This window comes from Gambusia affinis, linkage group LG12, assembly GCF_019740435.1.
Source record: "Gambusia affinis linkage group LG12, SWU_Gaff_1.0, whole genome shotgun sequence".
NCBI lineage: Eukaryota > Metazoa > Chordata > Actinopteri > Cyprinodontiformes > Poeciliidae > Gambusia > Gambusia affinis.
The window spans coordinates 25,196,312-25,217,904 of NC_057879.1; the positions used below are offsets into that span (position 1 = coordinate 25,196,312).

General features: G+C 37.4%; 2 protein-coding genes across 3 annotated transcripts; both read left to right on the forward strand.

Moving 5' to 3' along the window:
• Positions 1–1,417: 1,417 nt before the first annotated feature.
• crema (cAMP responsive element modulator a) lies at positions 1,418–14,430 on the forward strand. Of its 2 annotated transcripts, XM_044135096.1 has the most exons (8): positions 1,418–1,525; positions 3,150–3,263; positions 3,350–3,478; positions 6,026–6,114; positions 6,189–6,331; positions 7,317–7,493; positions 12,028–12,187; positions 12,835–14,430. In XM_044135096.1, the coding sequence occupies exons 2-8, from the start codon at positions 3,156–3,158 to the stop codon at positions 12,977–12,979; spliced, it is 951 nt and encodes a 316-aa protein (XP_043991031.1). In that variant the 5' UTR covers positions 1,418–1,525; positions 3,150–3,155; the 3' UTR covers positions 12,980–14,430. The 2 variants fall into 2 exon arrangements, with proteins under 2 accessions (XP_043991031.1, XP_043991032.1); XM_044135097.1 differs by lacking the exons at positions 1,418–1,525; positions 3,150–3,263; positions 3,350–3,478; ... (1 more) ...; positions 6,189–6,331; positions 7,317–7,493 and adding an exon at positions 8,757–9,117.
• Positions 14,431–17,986: 3,556 nt separating this feature from the next.
• LOC122841630 (tripartite motif-containing protein 16-like) lies at positions 17,987–20,043 on the forward strand. The gene has a single exon (XM_044135098.1). The coding sequence runs from the start codon at positions 18,043–18,045 to the stop codon at positions 19,708–19,710; it is 1,668 nt and encodes a 555-aa protein (XP_043991033.1). The 5' UTR covers positions 17,987–18,042; the 3' UTR covers positions 19,711–20,043.
• Positions 20,044–21,593: the final 1,550 nt, after the last annotated feature.

Consider the following 21,593-nt stretch of genomic DNA (forward strand, 5'->3'; position numbering starts at 1 on the left):
TACAACAGCGCTAACTATTTAAAGGAAAAGGTATGTAAGTATGTAAAACTTAGAAACGACCAAAATGAAGACATGCTGTATTTTCCATTGTAAGAGGGTTTTTCTTACCTGCAAGTTATAAATTTTGCCTCATGCCAGAGAGATGGTGGAAACACTTTCTTTTGATCTTTTTTTCCTCTATTTATTTTTATCATACTGCTGAGTATTAGCAGAAGCTTTGCCCTGTGGGATGGCGCTCTTTGATAACAGCGGGGGCAGTGTTTGAACAGCACGGTCTCTTGTGGCATGCACAGGGAACAGATGGTGACTCTGGGGTCAGTTAAAGTCAGATCTAAATAAAGAATTTTTTACAAAGAACATGGAAGATTACAGTACTTTTAAATTACAATGGGAACACAGATGTCATGACATCAAAAAAAAAAACCCGGCTGGGATCAATTTAGTTACTAACATTACTTATAAATACTATACTTCATAACCAAAAAGCATTTTTCCCTTGTTTTAAGCTTGTCATGAACTCTGAATTTTAAGATATATGATAGTTATTTCAAAGAAAACTCATTTTAAATATTAAAATGCTTATCTTACATACATATATGTGCAATATGTGCTTATTGCACATATACAATATCGTCAATAAATACAAAATAGATTGTATTCAGTTATTCATATGTTACTTTTTCAAAATTTGAACTATTTTATCATATCGAATTATTTATTAACTAAAAATTGACACAAATTTTGATAAAAGAAGAAAAAATTATCTATATAATTGGTACTGCACGATTTACTGTTGATGTAATACTATCGATTAGACGTTAGGGGGCGACATTACTCTGCTCTGAAAACAAAACATCCATAAAACAAGACCATTTTAATTTTTTTAATCTTATTTATTAAAAAAACATATTTTTACCAAAACCGTTTTCAGGTTTACGTCTTAATATAACTGTGAATACTGTTAAAGTAGGCTTAACGGAAAGATAAAGTTTCAGTCAATAAAAATGATAAAATCCTTCGGTTGATTCTACTTTACAAAGTTAACAAAACCAACCAGAGCCAAAGTTAGAAAAATTAATTAAAGTAAAATGAATTTTGTTTAATCTCTACATGTGCCTGCTACACTATATAAATAATGTGGTTCGGTCGTAAGAAGACGGGTTACACGGCGAAAAAACAGCAAATGTTCAACATTTTATATAATTAACTTATTCTGGAATATTATGTGAAAAATCTTGGCTACAAATGTTCTCTTTTCCCCCTTTGACTAACTAAAAGTCCACAAAAGACTATGTGCCAACGGTTACTGTGTTTGTATCCTTAGGGTAAGGATAACTAGAACTAAAGTAACGAAGTGATTCCTCTTGTGTTCTCTAGACGATCTTCAAAATTAAACTGACACGTTGAGCGACATTTTCGGCACAGCATCATCGGCGCTGACGTGAGAGCTACGTGAGCGAAGGCGAGGCCCAGGCCGTCCACCCATACTGTCATTAGTGACGAGTCAGACTACGTAAAAACTTCGGTAAGTCGCCGTAAAGCTGTCACTTTCTTTTTAGGGGGGTCAGCGCCGAGCTGGAAAGTACGCAAACGCATCCCCGGTGCGAATTTTTTCCTTGATAAAAGTTTTTTTTGTTGTCGTCAGTAGACAGCAGAACAACATGGTGAGGAAAAAAATGATATCAGAAGGTTCGGCTGTCAGCAGTTTGTGCAGCTGCGCGTCAAGTTCGAACGTAGATAGGGGAGGATGAGTGAAGTATTCCTCTTCAAAATAAAACCTTTTTTAAGCAAAACATCTTGAAGACGTCAGTTATTTTAACCTAATGTCTCGAGAAATACACTTTCTTACTTTCTTGAAATAAATATACACAGAATACACGAGTGAAATCTAAAGATGTAGTATGAAAATAATATTTTTAAGACTTGAAATTTTATTTCTAAAACTCAAGAGTTAAAGTTTTGTCCAATCCGTTATTAAACGTTTAACTTTTCATGTTCATGCGCTGCCATGTTATTTACCCAAGGCGTGGTTCCGTATAAATAAAATATAAATCTGGACTACATAGCCCTCTAAAATCGTGGCTTCTGGTGCATGTGTTGCATAAAGTCACACGTTATTGAATCTGTATGTTGTACATGGTCTCTTAACTTGATCACTCTGCATCCATTAAGAGTTTGTTTTTTTCTCATGAGAAAAACTGTAAAGATTTAAAGCTGAGACTTGAAAGGTTTGTCATCTTTTTATAACAAATAATGGTATTTTACCTACAAAGTACCGTTTTCATTCGCTTTCCAAACTTCAAAAAAACAAACATTTCCCCAAATTTACCCAAGATAAAATAATTATTTAAAAAATATAAACAAACATTTTTCAAACTCTGAAATTGTAGCTTCTGGGAAATATGTGTATTGTGGAAACTCATTATTTAATGGTTGAAAAACTATAGATCTCCTGGAGGTACCAAAGGGAAAACTGTAAATATTTCAAATATATAGCCATTTCTGTATGCTTATCCTCAACCTTCACATTTATTTAACCCTTAAATCACAGTTTTTCAAATACCTAGCCAACATATGCAGATGGAACCCATAAGTGTCGGCCCCTTATGAGTCCCTTTTCACCCTCTATGTTCTGGACTTAATGAATGAAAACTCTGGGTCAGAAGTGGTAAATATATGGGTTCCAGATATGATGCACAACTTGAACTGGTTACCAGTTCTACCAGTGGGCAGCCAGATATAATAAAGATATTATGTAAGTCAGCGCAAATGTTTCACAGACTGAGAGAAGAATATGTTTCATCAAAGATTTGAATTTAAATCAGTTTACAAATAAGTGTAAATTAAGCTTAATTTTGTAAGCTTAATTTTGCTTAGAAAATTAAGCAATTGAACTCTTGCCATGTGGAACATTATTTTATTTGACAGCTCTTAGAAAAATTTTATGTTTCAGTTGTTTATTTTTGTGTTTTTATTATGCAAAGGACTTTGAACTGCTTTGCTGCTGAAATAAAATAAAATAAAATTTGATTTGATGTGTATAAAGGAGATATTTGCAATAAATGTATTGTAGAGAAACCCATTGGCTCTGTGTGATACTGGTTGGTGTTGGTCTCTGTTGTCATGTTAATAATTGTGCGTATGCCTAGGTGACCATGGATTCATCGGTGTCGTCTCAGCTGGAAAGCAGTTTAAATGATTCAGTGACAGATGGAGAGAAGGATCAAGGAGAGGCCAATGCATCTCCTGCAGACTCCAATCAGGTACGCTCACTTTGAGCTATTTGTTGCTTTCTGTCAGGTATTACGTCAGCAGATTTGTGTGTGACGTCATTGATTTGTACCAGCAGGTTTTGTTGCAAACAGAGTCTGAAGTTGCTGTTGTCCAGCTGTCTGATGGTCAGACCACGTCGGTTCAAGGAGTCATCCAAGCCCCTCAGACCTCTGTGATCCAGTCACCACAGGTCCAGACTGTTCAGGTGGGAACCAGAGTTTTAATAGTTTCTTTACACTTCAGTTTTATTTTGATGTGGCTTTTTGTTTGTCTAATACAGTTAGTTTTAATTTGAGTGTATTTGCTAGTATTTATTAGATATCAATTGGTTTCAGTTAAGTTTTTATAAGTTCTAGTATTAGTTTTAGTTTTTTCATACTTTGGTACATTTTTAAGTACAGAATTCAAAAAAGTGAAAGTATTGTATTGCGATTATGTCTACATTTATTGGGTAATAAATACTCAACAGATTATTCAATTATTATTATTAAAAGACCAACTGACTCTTGTGCTTTCTCTCAACTTTTGCTATTGCCATTTTGTGGACTAGCGTAAGTGCCGCATACAGATATTATATCTGTAATGTCAGCATGTTTTAGTATAAATGCACAATATAGTTCCAGTTAGTTAAAGTTTTTCCCCATCAACCCTTTAACCCGCGTGCCGTTTTTCTATCGGTTCTGGTGTAATTCTAGTTGCTTATCTGCATCCAAATAAAACTTTGAATGAAAAAGCATAATGTCATGTTTAGGTCCACATCTAAAATCAAAATCTAAAGCATGATTTCATAATGTAGAGGTGTTTGTGAATGAACAGTAGCGAGGTAAAGCATCTGTTGAGAGGTGAAGAAAAGTGAGAAGCAGAAACTGAAGTTTCACACTTCTGAAACTAACCTTTATATGCAGAAGATGTTCTGTTTGTTTGTGTCTTACTACAGTTGCAGAAACCAATGCAAACCAGAGCAAAACTCAGGTTTTCTGACTGAGAAATAAATAGATTTTCTTTTTGAATCCAGTGCACTGAACAAAGATCTCAGTATATTAGCACTAAAAGAAGAAAAAACAACAACAGAGTTTAGAGAAGGGAAATGAAACAGTAATTAACAGGAAACGGCATCAGCAAATGTGCAACATTAGTTGCAAAGTGGAGAACAATTGTCATTTCATAAGAACTTGTTTTTATGTGGAAACCTGCTTGCAGAAAGATTAAATCGGTGAATTGCACGGTGGAGCTGCACTGATAAACACCACAAAGTGGTTTTGTTGTCGGTTTTCAGCTGATACTTCCATTCAGCGAATGGTAATTGTGTTTTGTGTGTTCTGTTTCAGACTAACACTTTTAGAAAATTCTAATTTAAACTTATTAAAAGCTAAAATCAGATACCTAGTATGCTGCTTAGGATTAGCGCCTGCACAGTATGCACATGTAGAATCATTTCTTTCTTTTCAGAGGATGAAATCTGTTATTCTACAACATAGTTGAAAGAAATTGCTGATAAAGCCGTGTTTAACTTGGCTCAGTGGTGTAGTGCAAATATCCTCGTATAATGATACCAAAACAGCCTTTATGTTGGTAACACACAACTATTACGCCTCAGTCGGAGTCATAAAAGCCCACAGAGTGATGACACAACCCCAGATCTACTGTATATTTAATTTTGATCCAATAATACACTTTGAAGGCAAGACACTTACAAGCATATTCATGTGAAAATGGACCCACACTTAGAGAGCAATGCACTAAATGATTATAGAGCATTAAATGGAGTCTGTAGAGTCTCTGTTGAGACTTGTAATGGGTTGAAAAGATTAAATCTGAAAATTATATCCATCTCAAATTCCCTCTTTGACGTCTAAATGATTTGAGCAAAGAAAACACCCCTGTTCCAAAGTAGTAACAATAAACATTAGAGATCTCTGACTTACAATTTTTACAGTTTCTGGCTGAAGGACTCATAAGCTTTGCTGTTTTCCACATTTAGTTACTGATAAAATACCCGGTATTGTATTTTATTTGGATTTTATATGTTAGATTAACACAAAGTAGTGCATAATTGTGACGTAAAAGCAAAATAATATGTTGTTTGCATATTTTATTTTACAATTAAATAAATGAAAAGTGGATCCAGAAGACACCTTCGTATAGTTTAACCTCAGTATAAATCTGTAAAGGCTTCAGAGGTTTGTTAGAGAACAGACTCATGAATATGGGACTGCATTAGTGCCAAAATTTAGACCATTACACACCTAGATAAGGCTACTGTATTTGTTTTGATGTCAACTACTGATCTGAAGACTTACAGCAGTAACTGAGCCACAAATGAGAAGGAGATTAACTTTGAAGAGGCTGGTGGTGGCAGCATCATGCTGTGGAGCTGCTTTTCTTCTGCAGGGACAGGAAACATTGTCAGCTGATGGGAAGATTGATGGAGCTAAATGCGGAATAATCTTGATGGAAAACGTGTTAAACTAGAGTCTAGGATGGACAATTACCATACACAAATCTATGTGTGTTCATGTTTTAGAATGGCCTAGTCAAAGTCAAAATTTTTCCAAATGAATTGGATTAATGGGAGCTGAATAGAAATTAGTTCCACATTTACTTTCCACTTTAAAACTATGTGCTACTTTGTGTCTGTGTTGTATAAAATGCTTTTAAATACTATAACAATATCCGTTATAATTTGGGGAAATGAGGAAAAAGCAGAATGGGGATGAATTCTATGTATAGTAAATGCTGCCTGTTTGCTCAGATTGTTACAGTTGCTGAACTGGAGGATGACAGGTCGGTTACGAACACGCAGAGAAGACGGGAGCTCCTCTCCAGGCGTCCGTCGTACCGGTGAGATACGGTCAGCAGAAAGCGAAATGAAGACAAACAACCTGCTGTTGAAAATCTGCATTTGTTTTCTCCAGAAAAATCTTAAATGAGCTGTCGTCGGATTCGCCGGCAGTTCCTAAAATCGATGAGGAAAAGGGAGAGGACGATGCGGCGGTCTCCAGCAGCTCCACAGAATCAGTTCCCAACTCAATCTACCAAACCAGCTCCGGACAATACAGTCAGTACACAGGAAAACTTCACACCGTACAGATATTATGTGTTCTTTGATTCTAAATACTGTGCTTTTATTTTCCTGCTTTCCTTCCTTTTCTGATTGGAAACTTTGATTTCTAGTTGATTTCTAGGAACTCTGATTTCTAGAAATCCTCTGCTGGGATTTCTGAGTAATGTAAACAGCTGTAGTAGCAGAAATTTTGTAATTAATAAAGAAAATATATGTATGGTTTAAATATGGTTATCATTACCTTAAATTATAAGCAAATAATAGAGGCACCTTTTTCTTGTACTATTCTGATAAAATTAAGACTTTAAAAAGACAATTTGATGCAGTAGTTTGACTTTATTCTGGATTTTCTCTAATTTGTTGTGTCTGTTTCATAAAATTATACAGTGAATTTTGGATAAAATCCCTGATTGATCCCTGAGTTGTTCCTGGACTAATTTTCTTTTATTTTAGGCAACAGTTTAGTTAAGATGTAAAACTTTAGCAACAGGTTTCTAAAAACACACATCAAAAATCATTTTAGATCTCATGAAACTTTACTGACACTAAGCTTTTGGAAACACGTTCCCAAAACCCCGACTTTAACCCTGGTGAAAGTTTGTGTGCTATGCTTAAAAATATGATCTATGCTGGGAAACCATTCAGCTTAAATGAACTTCATCAGTCCTGAGAAGAACACTGGTCAAATATTCAGCTGGATTGGTGTTATCACCAATGGAAAATGAACCAAGTATTCTTGGGGGTGTATCCATTTACTTGAGTTATTATGAATAATTTCCAGAAATAGGACAATAAATTAGAAACCTGCATCCAGTTTTTGTTTTCATATATCAACAGAAATGCTACTTGTACAGTTACTGAGCTGTAGTTGAAGAATTATTGAAGTGAATTAGTAAAATCTTCACTTGAACTTCATTTGAGACCTTAAAGGTCATATGAGATGGCAGCCTGGTTAAAACTGAACTCTGACCTCACACAGTTGCCATCGCTCAGGGCAGAGCGATCCCACTGACCAGCCCAGCAGTGGAAACCCTTCAGGGGGCCCAGACCCTGACAGTGACCGGCTCCCCAAACCCTCAGACCGGAGCCGCCATCCTGCAGGCTGCAGACTCATCACACCAGTTCTTCATCCAGGGAGGACAGGTGCTCATCCAAGGTAACGTTGCCCAAACATCCCACTGAAAAAGTTCCAGTTCCACTGGGACATTATTTTAAAATGTCTTGATTTAAGTAAAATAATCTGTCAGTGGAACTAGTACTTTTTCATCAATATTAAGGAATTGTTGACTTAAAACAAGCACCCACATTTTGCTGAAAAGTTACTTGTAAGTTAGTTTTGTCTATTCAAGTGTATTAACATATTTCCAGTCAAAACTAGACCAAAAATACTTGGTAAGATGTTGTGTTTTTGCAGTGCATGAGTAAAATTCATAGCAGTTTGTCCAGGAGGAACCAAACCAGTGGCTTGATGTTGCTCACTTCTCCCTCAGGACAGAGCAAAGGTGCAGAGCAACTTGCTCCTTCACAAGTTGTCACCATAAAAGTCACACAAAATCACAGCTAGATTTGTCACTAGTTATGAAGCCCCCGAGGAGAGATAAGGACATTTTTTTGTGTTACCTTGCCATAAGTTTTTGCGTCCCCCCCCCCAAGCTCATCCCCACCCTTGGCCACGCCCCTCTGGTCTATTGGCCCCGCCCACTTTGGTAAACTTTCTCAACATTTGACTGAGGGCTGGGTTATGGTTTCACAGAGGGGTTTGTTACTCTTTAAGAGTTTGGTGTTAACAGCAAGAAAGGAAATAAGGAATACTGTGGATATTAATGCATATTAAGGTATATTTGATGTTTAAACTATTAAAAGAGATTGTCATTAGCACTTTTAGAGTGGCTCTTAAGCATTCACTGGTATCATCTACTCCCAGGCAGCTGTAGTCGCTACACCATGCGAATACTAAGGTCCACTGTTTGGGGAAGGTTGGGTAAATTCAAACTTTTGCACTCATTTCTTATTACAAACAGTAACTGTAGTTTATGTTGTGTAATAAGTAAACACCTTGGAAAGCCAATGTTGCCTGTTAATAAGTTTGCAAACTTTCCCACTCAAACTGTACCTTCTCTGTTTATTATCAGTAGCAGAAACGTTTTTTTTCCAGTAGAAACCTGCAATTAAAATGTTTTCTTTAGGCTCAACTGTTATTCAGTTGGACTCAGCTTGTGGATATAACCTCCAACAAATGATGTCAAATCTCAATTATCTTTCCCCTCCTTGTTTTTACCTTCTTCCAACATACACAGGCAGTAAATAACCGCTCGACTGTTTGCATGGCAGCCACTTGGGACACAATATCCTCTTGTTTGTTGAGCGTCTCTGTAGTTGCGTCACTGGTTCTAAAAATACACCCTCCTCCTCCTGCTCTTCCTCCTCCCTCTCTGCCTGGCTCACATTGTGTTTCTCTGGCTCTCCGTCTGATCCGCACGGGCGGAGAAAGGGGAGGAACCAGCGCTATAATCCAGGCTGTTTTACTGACTTCAGCGGGCACCGGTGATGTCACAGTGATGTCAATGCCTGTAATTGTAATCGGGCTGCAAAGTTGGAGTGTGAGCACTCTGAAAGAGGGAGAGCAGAGAGAAAACAGGGAGTACAGAAGGAGATTTAGATTAAAAAAGAAGTAGAGGAGGATTTTTGGAAGATTCTTTGCTGAGGTTTTTTCCTTCCTGCCGTGGTGCTGGATTATTGGAAACAAGAAATGGCTGTTACTGGAGATGAGACTGAGTCAGGTAGTTTACTCACTTATTTTTGTACTTATTTAAGGTGCTAAATGTTAGTTATGGGTGCTTTTTTGTGAAATGGAAACTATGTATATCTGTAAGTGTAAATTGATCCATTTGGATAAACTGAGAAATAGATTTGGACATTGTAGCTTTATGCTTTTATTTGGAAATAAGAGTCTGCAATAATAATCTGCAAACAGTTTATTTGTGTAGAGCTGTCTTTTCTGAAGCAGTAAAACACACAGATCTACTTAAGTGGTTGTCAGGCAGGCAGGGAGGGAGGAGGTGAAGGAGCGGGGCGAGTGGGAGGACTGGTGGTGGAGGGGGGTGAGATAGATGCTGCTTTGACGTCACCGTGTTTCCTGGAACACAAGCAAGGCAGCGAAGAGAGAATGCAAAACGTGCGAGAGAGACGCACATGCTGACGTCAGCACGGCCCGAGTCACTGCGATATCACAACCTGAGAGAAAGAGAGTGCAGCGCTCTTTGTGTGTGTGTGTGTTGGTGTGTGTGTGTGTGTGTGTGTGTGTGTGTGTGCACCTGTTGCGTCTCTTTTTGAATGAGTGTGTGTGTTTAGAAGACTGAAGCTATGTTAGTGCAGAGAGAAAAGGAGAAGCGGGAACAGAGCAGAGCAGTTACTTGTTGAGTCACTTGTGACTCAACTCAAGAAGAACATGAAACCACAAACAGAGCTGCTGTTCCCCCCACCTCACCACAGATGACTTTACTTTCCTTTTTAAGAAAATGCTGCTTTCCCGCAGTTATCAGCAGCCAGCAGGGCTTTGATAAACACAGCGCCACCTCCCAAGTACAAATGCTTTTTCCTCCATGCTGATAATGTTTAGCTTGAATGAATATTTTTGAAAATGACTATTATTTGTTTGATTTTGGCCCTTAAAAGAATGAAAGAAAGCAATATATTATAATCTGACCATCTTTGAATAAAAGGAGGAGGGGAATTAAGTCATTCATTATAAATGTTGTTCCAACTATGCTTTATGATTCTTGTGGTTGTAACCTTGAGAAATAACCAGTTTGATTGTATTTATGCAAACACAATTTACTTATTTAATGTAGAACAGAAAAGCTGCTGCTATATAATCTAATATTTATTGTCACAGTTATAGTTTTGAAGGTTCTGGGTTCAAATCCCAAGCTCTAAACATGCATGCATGGTTTCCTCCCACACTTTAAAAACATGACTGTTAGGTTAACTGGTCTCTGTTAGGTATAGGTGTGTGCATGGTTGGATGTCCTGCATGTCTCCATGTTGCCTGTCAATCATTACAGAGTGTACCCCACCTCTGGTCCAATGGCCGCTGGAGATAAGCACCAAAATGGATAGTAGTTTAGAAATATCCTTCCTTTTACCTGAAGTTCATTTTAAAAAGTAACACTTGGATTAAATCTAATGTCAGCTCTCCCCAATGCCCTTTAATACTGCAACTGCATTTGCATTAATAAGAGTAACAGGTGCCCACTGTGATAGTCCCTATTTTCCACATTTGGAAATATTCTCCATCGACTTGAATGTGTCCTTCTGTTAAGTGTGTTGGCCTTTTTTCAGCCAGTTGACAGGCAGTGTGCAGCAACAGTTCCACACTTCCAGTCCTGTCAATGAAATTACTTTAAATTGGGGATGTACTGATTTGAAAGTTTGGGCCAATATTAATATCCAACATTAATATTGTTGTTATGGCCAATAACCAATATATATATTTCACTACCATTTGGAAAAATAACAACCAGAAACAGATGGCAGCAAGAAAAAAAATGAATATTGGTTGTTCATATCAACTCAGTTTATTCATCAGACCGATACCAATGTGTTAAAGAGAGACTAAAACCAACCGATATGATGTTAGTGCGGATATATTGTGCATCTCTACTTTAAGCCACAGTAAAATGTTTTGGAAGCCTCCACCCTGATAATTGACCCATGGCTTGTTCCAAGCATATATTTTCTGGGATCTGCTGATTCTGGTCTACAGTACTAACCCCGATGTAGCAAATGTGAAACATATAAATGCTTCTTCTTAAAAATGTAACCATTCTTTACTTTGTGCTGCTGACTGCATAAGAAACTGTTGAAAAGTCAGTTTAATCAATCAAACAGATCCATCAATCTGTCTTCCAGAAAGGAATTTAAAGTTCTTCGCAGAAAGTAGAGAGCATAATCATCAACAGATAAACAACAAAATAAGCAAAAATAAGTGAAACCAATCATAAACTCTATCACCTCCTGTATAGACAGTAGGAGGTGATGGAGCACCTTCCCATTTTCTCCTGGACAAAAAAGTGCCCTGATGAAATATTTCTTTTTTTTTTTTTCTAAACAGTGTGTGGCCCAAGACAGCCTGTGGTTATTGATTAGAAACTTGTGTTCAATCTGTCCGTGTGAAAACATCTCACACTACCAAGGCAGTTGCAGAAGGTGCCCTTTTCTCCACTTGAGCTCCTGCTCCCCAAATGTCTGTGCACGGCTCTGTGTTTTTATTTGGATGCATTTTGAGACGAAGGAACGGACTGCATTCCGTCTCTCTTTTCTCCTGCCGATCAGACATGTGACTTCCAGCCACTACTGCCGTTTAATCCTGGAGCGTCAGTGACTGGTTAAGTCATTTACAAGCAGAAAATGAATGAACACATAAATGACTTTCGGCAGCTGATTTGCTGTTTATAGATAATTGCTTTCAGGGACACAGGAATTTGGACCATGATGACTCCTTTCAAACGAACAGGTTTAATTCAGAGTTTACAATGGCATGTTTATATGTGGCACTTTAAAGCACCGCATATAAACATAATAAAGTAAAAGCTGCAAAAATTGCACACCATGTTTATATTTTATGCAATTTGCATAAGTTTGCAGAGTGGTCAGTAATGCTTTGTTTTTTTTTTCTTGTTGGCCCACAGCTGCCACAGGAGACATGCCAGCCTACCAGCTGCGATCGCCCAACTCGGGCCTGGCTCAGAGCATCATGATGGCTGCGTCTCCCAGCAGCATGCAGAGCCCGTCGTCGCAGCACGCCGAGGAGATCACCCGCAAGAGGGAGGTCAGGCTGATGAAAAACAGGTAGGAAACAGAAACTTCAACAGCTGCAAAACATTTTCTTTCCGATAAATGAATGAAACTGGAACGGACATGGCATAGTTTTGGGCTTAAACCAATAAACTAGAATGATTCTTGTTACTGACTAGATTCTTATTGACCAATGACATTGAAGCTCTAAATCTGAATTTGACATGAATGAGCTTCAAGTATTAGACACACATTGCTCTGAAACGTTTTCCATCAAAAATATAAATTTGAGTTCATCTTAATCTAATGAAATTGCTCTCAGTATAATTTTAAGTATTTCAAATGATGGTATTATGTAGTATACTATAGAATTTTTTAAAAGTTGAATGTCTGTCCCAAAGTACACCAGCAGTTGCAATATATTAGCCACAGCTTAATTATTGAGTGTTAAAATGCAAAGATAAAATGTTTCTGTAAACATTCTATATCTTATTTCACAGTTCATTAATTTTATTTAGTATTTTCATGTCTTTTATGAGTACAAACACATATTAAAAAATATTTCAATTCTGAAAGGTTGTAAGAATTAGTTGGATACATTGTTTTTGCTTTGTAAATGAAAATCTGTCTGAAGGAGTTAAACCAGTGTCGTTTTATCAGTTTCATCACTAACCGTTGGGTTTCTCCTCCCGTTTCTGCAGGGAGGCGGCGCGCGAGTGCCGCAGGAAAAAGAAAGAATACGTCAAATGTCTGGAAAACCGTGTAGCTGTGCTGGAAAACCAAAACAAGACACTGATTGAAGAGCTGAAAGCACTGAAGGACATTTACTGTCACAAAGCCGAGTAGCCGAAGACACTTCAAAGACTGCTGCAACATATCAGAAAAAAAGGACTACAGAACAAAAAATAAACTGCTTTAATCGTCTTTGTTTCTTTGCTCACTCAGGCCTGACGTATGCCAAAATTATAAAGTGTTGTGGAGATTTCAGACAGCGCGAGCTTGCCAGTTTTGCTCTTGTTCTTAACCTGTGCTCTTTGCATGTGGAGATTCCTGAGTGTCGTAAACTCTGCGCTTGCTGTCGCTGTTGTGCGTGAGGCGAGGCGAGGCCAGCCAACGAGAGCCGGTCAAACGGAGGGGGAGACAGGAAGAGGAGCCGCAGATGCTTCCTGGAAATCAACTGAGAATTTTTACCAAAAAAGAAAAAAGAAAACAGCTGGAAGTGATGGAGGTGGGAAGGGTCAGCCTGGTCTCACAACCAGCAACTTTTTTTTTTCTGTTTGAATTTTTTATTCTTGTGTAACCTGGGTCAGATGAGCAGGAAGCACCACAAGATCCACCAGCAGCTGTGACTCAAAGCCTGTTTACCTAAAGAGTCACGTGTCGATTGAACCTTCTGGTTTTGATTGTTGCATCCTCAAAAGCACAATTAGGGAGATGTGATGTCACTGATTTCATTATTTCCATCTTAGGAAATGTTTCTCTTAAAATTCAAATGAAAATAAAAGAAAAGTCATTGTTTGTAAGTGAGACGACAACACCTGAATGTAAACCATGTTAGAAAATATCAAGATGAATTTATTTTTCTCTGCTAAAGTGAAATGAGTATAAAATCTAAATCAAAGCACAGAAAGTAACACCATTTTTCAGATTTAATTCTTAAAAATAATATATATTCCGTGAACATGTGTTACCTGTAAAGAGAAATCTATATTAAAAATCTCATCATAAACTGTTTTTAAGTTTTAAAGGAGCGCCCTGTTTCTGAAATCCCTTAATAATTAAACAAAAACTGTATTTGTTTGTGTTCTGATGATTGAAGATACTCTGTTCAAAGGGTGACGCCAGTTTCTTAATCTGTCTTTTTAAAGGACACTTTATTTTAAAATGCAGCTTCTTCTTAATAATTCTGCTGACAGTTAACAGATTGCTTAATTTCTGTCCGTTTTGACATTGTGGAGTTTATTCTATTAATAATTTTATTAGCTTGTTTTAATTTCTGTTAACCATACTGAAATTTTGCCTTTTGGCTGCTGAAGCTCTTCTAGTGGCAGTAAAGTATTTATTTACTGTTTAACTCCTTAACATCTGGATATTTGTCATCAAATTTCCTATTGCAGTTTGTACTTTCAGAAGAGTCTCATTCAGTTCAACTCTTAATATAAAGTGAGGTGCATTTTTTTGCACTTAGATTATTTGGGTTTAAATAACTTCATTTTTTGTGTTCTCTTCTCTTAGTGTATTTTTGTGTTTGAAATGTACAACTGTTTTTGTTTATCTAATAAAATTTTTAAACCTGACAGAGTTTGATTATTTTATTTACTAATATAAAGTCAGTTACGTCAGTTTTGCTGTCAAAGCCAAGAAAATCATAATTAACACCAACGTACAGTTTAAACCAGATAATTACACACACTGCCAAAAGAGTAAAAAATAGATTTTCCTCACTACTTAATAAACTTTTTCTGGTTTTGATCACTTATAATGATCAAAATGATATTTTACAAATAATTTTTAAATGATTTTTAATAAACTTTATTACTTTTCTTGAAATTAAGAAGTTTTGTTGACTGTACAATCTTAATTTTACCAAAAGGTGTCTTTAGACTGGAAGTAAAATTAATATTTTGAGCAAACCAATCAGACTTGAATCTGATGGAGAATCTTAGACAAAGCTAAAGATTAGGGTGATGGCAAGGAGGGTTTCCTACCTCCCAGACCTGGAGCTCATCAAAAATAAATCATAAAAATATCAGTGAAAAAAACCTGGTCAGGAGTTATAAAAAATGGCTTGATAACCACGATAGAACAAAAATCCTCTGACTTACATTATGAGTCCTAATGCCTCTATCCAGCTTACACTCAGTCCTACCATCATTCATAAACAAGACAGGGAAAAAAAACCTGAATTTATGTTACAATTAGGCAAATAAAGTTTAACTTACATTTATGAATGGGGAGCAACACTTTAAGAAAAGTCCACTGACGCCTACATCTTTTAAGTACCGGTACTTACCAAGTGCTTTGTAGGGGTATTTATCTGATTTTGACAAATTGGTTTATAGGCTCATGGTAGGGCTAAAGAAACATGTCAGGTGAAATTACACTAAAAACACTCCAAGGACAAAATGTACTAAAGTAAGAGGAAAAGTTACAACTTGTCTGATTAAATAACTTAAATATATCACTGATCCTGATGGCATGAAGTCTCCTAAAACGTCTCATGAATACTTTTAGTTTTCAAGTGAGACGTTTAAATAATGTTTGTTTCTTATTTAAACGTAATCTGATTTGTTGCAATCAAAGAACCAGCTATACTGCTCTCTGCTCTTTCCTCTCTTACGTCAGAACCAAAAGAGGAGGTGAAACTTTAAGTGAGTTTGTCCTGTTAACGTTTCATGACGCTGCTTTTCAAACATCTTCACGGCCTTTGCTCCAGCTCGGCTAGAGTGGAAATTTCCACCTTGTTTCAAGCCGCCTACAGGAGAGCTGAAGCCGGTCACCCTGACAACGCGAACGGGGATTCCTTAAGGCGGCAGCGGGAGACCTCTGCTGGTCATAACACGTTACTGCAACCAAAATCATAACATTAAACTGCACAAACATCTTGAATATGGTATATTCATATTAATATTGAACATTCTAAATACCTTTCAGTCTGATTGCTATTAATGTATTTTCAGAAAACATAAAAACCTTCACGAAGTACATTGATAATGTGTTACTATTAACTACAGGTGGGGAGGATAATGATGTAAGAGTAGCACTACTTCAACATATTTTTAGCCAAGTGAAAATAAAAAGTATCCAAAAAATAATTCAAATAAGAGTGAAAAAATATTTAGTTATAAAGTCGACTCAAGTGCTGAGTAACCGATCAAATTATGACTCCTTAAATATTTAACAATAACATAATCAGAAGAAAATATAAAGTTAAATGGAAAGTTTGTTATTTTAAGAACCAAAGTGACAACAATTCATATATGGAACAAAAAATTAAATCAGGAAAAAAATCTGTTTCTTTTAGTAAAAAAAACCAAACAAAAAACAAAACAAAACAAAACAAAAAAAACAAAAAACTCATGAAACTAAAAAACTGCAGGTGTGTGTCTGTGGCTGGTGAATTATTTTTTGTTAAAACATATTTGTTCTTCTTTCAGTGGGTAGAAAAAAAGTCTAACTTACATTTATGAATGTAAGTTAAACTTAGGGGGGAACATCCCACAGTTCAACAAATGTGGGATGTTGAGCTGTTTCAGCCGTTTCCGGTACTAATGGGAAGGTTTCTTCTTCTTCTGCTGTTTAAGTGTGTACACATTCCTCTGCTCTCAACCCACATTGTTCCTTCAGTCACAGCAGACAGAGAAATTATTTTTATAGATTTTTATAGTTACTCAAACAGTTGTTTGAGTAAAATTTATCTCATGTATTATGAAGTACGTCATGTATGATGAGATACTTCATAATAAAATTACTCAAGTAAAAGTACAAAGCTAAAGATATATATATTTTATATATTTAAAAAAAAAAGTTTCTCAACTAAATAAAATGGAGTAAATGTTAGGTAGGTAGTAACATTCTGCTATTTGAAAAATGAAACACAAATGTTTCCAACAGTACTAAAGAGGACATTAACACCAGGACACCAGGACATGTTGCAGATTCTAAATGACCTTATCTTATCATTACATTTTATTTGAATATGGACTCTTTTGACTGCAAGGGAAACAGTTTCAGGTTATTGTTATTTTAAGATAATTGATAGACAATTCATACATTAGTACAAATGGTATACATCTACAAGTAATCCACAATCCTCTAATTGTCTTACAGCACCAAGTCTTTGGCTCCTCTTTATGCACATCTCCAGTTGGAGAAATTGGTAGAAAGGACCTCATGTCCATGGAGCTACTTTTCCCAAGACAGATCATTAATTAACAAAATCCATCACAAATGCAACATAAAATCGCCCAACCACATCATCATTAAGGGACACAATTTGTAAACTTTAGACACTCTTTGGTGGCCTCTGGTGACTAAACTATGAAGTGCTGCTTGAACCTTTATGATTGTCCATATGGCTCTTCCATTGGATATTGTTCAATAGTTGTGATGCTTTGAACATATATTTGTTGGGGTTAACAAATAATGTCTACTTGATTTAATTAGAAATTTAAGCTTTGCTTGTTTGATTGTGAGTGGCCTCAGTTTGCTTGTGATAAAGTATAAAAATTGACATACAAGACAATCTAATAAGAGCTTGGGATTATGATTGTGCTATGAAGCCTCAGTCTAGTTGTACTTACATAGTTAACCTGTGGACAGGAACACATATGACTATCAACCATACTGTAACTTTGGACTGGCAGCCTCTGCAGCCTGTTCTGTCACACCCACATTAAACTTGTGAACTATTCCTCAAAACTGTATCTGGAGGAATATGTAGAGTCTTTTTCAATCTTTTTGTTTCCTTTTTCTTGTTGATGGCAATTATTTCTTCTTAGAACTCTGGACAAATCTCTTCATGTATTTTTAAAATGCCATGAAACACTATTGGCATTAGTCCAGGTATTTAAGCTATTAAATCACAAACACATGATGCAACTGATAAACTGGTAATAAGAGAGAACTGGGATTATGATTGTGCTATGAAGTCTCAGTCTTGTTGTACTTACATAGTTAAATTTTAGATGATTCAAGAAAATCTAGAAAACAGGAGAAATGAACTCTGATCTTTTATTTGTCTCTTTTCTTCCACTGAAGCAAAAATTACTCATTAACTCTCCATGCCTCTAAATCCAAAGACTCTTTGCCACTCCTCCATATCTCTTTGTTACTGCCTCTTTAGAACTCACAGTGACTTTCTGTTTCAGAGAAACTGAAAGTGTTTGACAGTCACACCGAAGAAAGAAATGGCACAGCAAGAAAATCAGCCTGACCGACTAAAATTCTCCTGTTCGATCTGTCTGGATCTACTGAAGGACCCAGTGACTTCTTCCTGTGGACACAGCTACTGCATGAACTGTATTGAAACTTTCTGGGACGGAGAGGATCAGAAAGGAATCCACAGCTGCCCTCAGTGCAGAAAAACCTTCGTACCAAGGCCTGTGCTGGAGAAAAATATCATGCTAGCTGATTTAATAGAAGAACTGAAGAAGACTGGACTCCAAGCTGCTCCTGCTGATCACCGCTATGCTGGACCTGAAGATGTGGCCTGTGATTTTTGTACTGGAAGAAAACAGAAAGCCATCAAGTCCTGTTTAGTCTGTCTGGCCTCTTACTGTGAGAAACACCTTCAGCCTCATTATGATGTGGCTCCTTTAAAGAAACACAAGCTGGTGGAGCCGTCCAAGAACCTCCAGGAGAACATCTGCTCTAAGCATGATGAGGTGATGAAGATGTTCTGCCGCACTGATCAGAAGCGTATCTGTTATCTCTGCTCTGTGGATGAACATAAAGGCCACAACACAGTGTCAGCTGCAGCAGAAAGAGCTGAGAGGCAGAGAGAGCTGGAGGTGAAACAAAAGAAAATTCAACACTTGATTCAGGACAGAGAGAAAGATGTGAAGCTGCTTCAACAGGAGGTGGAGGCCATCAATCACTCTGCTGATAAAACAGTGGAGGACAGTGAGAAGATCTTCACTGAGCTGATCCGTCTCCTCCAGAAAAGAAGCTCTGATGTGAAGCAGCAGATCAGATCCCAGCAGGAAACTGAAGTGAGTCGAGTCAAAGATGTTCAGGAGAAGCTGGAGCAGGAGATCACTGAGCTGAAGAGGAAAGACGCTGAGCTGGAGCAGCTCTCACACACAGAGGATCACAACCAGTTTCTCCTCAACTACCCCTCACTGCCAGCACTCAGTGAGTCTACACACTCATCCAGCATCAACATCCGTCCTCTGAGACACTTTGAGGACGTGACAGCAGCTGTGTCAGAGCTCAGAGAGAAACTACAGGACGTCCTGAGAGACTCATGGACAAACATCTCACTGATGGTCACTGGGGTGGATGTTCTACTGGCAGAACCAGAACCAAAGAGCAGAGATGGATTCTTAAGATATTCATGTGCAATCACAATGGATCCAAACATAGCACATACACGGCTGAAACTATCAGAGGGGAACAAGAAGGTGACTTGGATGGATCAACCTCAGTCTTATTCCAGTCATCCAGACAGATTCGGTGACTTGTTTCAGGTTCTGAGTAAAGAGAGTCTGACTGGATGTTGTTACTGGGAGGTTGAGAAAACAGAGACGGGGGTTCATTTAGCAGTCGCATGCAAGAATATCAGCAGAACTGGGATGGAAAGTAGATTTGGATGTAATGATAAATCCTGGGCTCTATATTGTCATCAAAATGCTTATTATTTTTGGCACAACAGCATCTCAACCTTCATCTCAGGTCCAGTTTCCTCCAGAGTGGGAGTGTTCCTGAATCACAGAGCAGGTATTCTGTCCTTCTACAGCGTCTCTGAATCCATGACTCTGCTGCACAGAGTCCAGACCAGCTTCACTCAGCCGCTGCTGGTTGGACTTCGATTTTTCAACTGTAGTGAAACTGCTGAATTTTGTAAACTAACATAGAAAGCTCCTCTCCCTTTGGGTTGAAAGTTCAGCTATATTGATTCTGCTCTCCAGTTCTCAAATTAACATTTTCAACCTTATGCTTCATCTCTAAACTTCACATAAATTGTCACACCCTTATCTTTTAATTTGTTAAGTTTGCTTGTTTCGTTGATTATCATAAAAACTGTTGTCATAGCGATAAACATAGAGGCTACTGTCTCATTGTGAACTTTAGATGACATCATATGTTTTTTTTAATAAGGATAAAAATTCATGTATCTCTGTTTAGCTTTGTTGGGACATTAAAATATTTGATTCCAGATTTCAATAAAACATCTTTATAGACAATAATGCACTGTGTAATATATCATTAGCAAGTTGTTTAGCTCAAGTGTAAAGAGACAAAAACTGTGTAAAGGAGATAAAAAAATTTAAAAAAATTACATTTTTTGAAAACAGATGACTTAATATTGAGAAATTTTAGCATGTATGAACACTATAAAATATAAATTTCAAGTTTTCTGGATCCAAGCACAGCAACTGACACTAATCTGTCTACCTCAGTCTCATTGCAGTCACCCAGTCAGGTTCACTCATTCCTGTCAGGGTCTGATCTGAGATATTCTGACTGGGAGGAGGGGAGAAAACGGGAGGATATCAGGAGAGCAGGAAGTCACTGAATTTGGAAGAAATTATTAATCTTGAGCATTAGTTTCCTAAAAGGTCTGCCAGTTTGTCAGATATAGAAGTGTCTCAGGCAGGACATTTTATATTTAAGTTTATGTCAATATTTGACCTTCATTCTGTGAGCCACTCATTTTATGTTCCAGCTGTTCGTCCTACCTGAGCTTTTATCTTGGTGTGTCACTTTCAGGATTATCACTGGCCTCCATTTAGCCCCACTGAAAACCTTCTGGATACAAACCTGCTCAGCTGTCTTAAGAAGGCATTTATTACAAATAGTAACATTCAAACCTTGATACCTTTAAATATTATGAATATGTTGTACTGAATTAAAACTCACTTTTTGTACTTCTTCACCTCCACCTCTGTGCTGTAATCTGCTCAGCTTGAATGCTGCGTTCTGTTTCATAGAAAGTGACAGAAAATGTCGACGTGAGGGTGTCGGCTTGAGCAACTAAAATTCTGCTGGATTTACTGAAGTATTCAGTAATTATTCCCTGTGAAGACAGCTACTGTATGATTCTGAACTTTGAGGCATCAAGTTGAGCTAAGATTATAATCTTCTTTCTGAAAAACAAGAAAGCAGAACTGAACTCTGTTTTTTCTTGTCTCATTTCACTGTTTCACAGAAACACCTTAACCCACTCTGCCAATGAATCTAAAATATTTATGCCACTCCTACATATTTCTCACTTTTCGGTTCTTCAGAGAAGATGGCAAGTTCTTATATCAAGCATGATGAGGTGATGAAGATGTTCTGCCGCACTGATCAGAAGTGAATCTGTAGTCTCTGTTTACTAGATGAACATAAAGGCCACGACACAGTGTCAGCTGCAGCAGGAAGGCCTGAGAGGCAGAGAGAGCTGGAGGAGAGACGAGGAAACATCCAGCAGAGAATCCAGGACAGAGAGAAAGATGTGAAGCTGCTTCTACAGGAGGTGGAGGCCATCAATCACTCTGCTGATAAAACAGTGGAGGACAGTGAGAAGATCTTCACTGAGCTGATCCGTTTCCTACAGGAAAGAAGCTCTGAGGTGAAGCAGCAGATCAGGACCTTCTTGCTGCAAGGCAACAGCTCTACCAACTGCTCCACTGTGCAGCCTGAAACAAAATGGTAAGCTAAATAAACATTATACATAATTCCTAAAGTATTGCGCTGTCACATTGACTTAATGTGACCTTCAGTACAACTGGTAGCCAATGAAGTGGACGTGTTG

Coding starts and splice junctions, on each gene's coding strand:
- crema (XM_044135096.1), top strand. CDS start 3,156: ATGGATTCATCGGTGTCGTCTCAGCTGGAAAGCAGTTTAAATGATTCA. Junction 6,115..6,188: donor TCCAGGCGTCCGTCGTACCG/GTGAGATACGGT, acceptor TGTTTTCTCCAG/AAAAATCTTAAATGAGCTGT. Junction 6,332..7,316: donor AACCAGCTCCGGACAATACA/GTCAGTACACAG, acceptor GACCTCACACAG/TTGCCATCGCTCAGGGCAGA.
- LOC122841630 (XM_044135098.1), top strand. CDS start 18,043: ATGGCACAGCAAGAAAATCAGCCTGACCGACTAAAATTCTCCTGTTCG.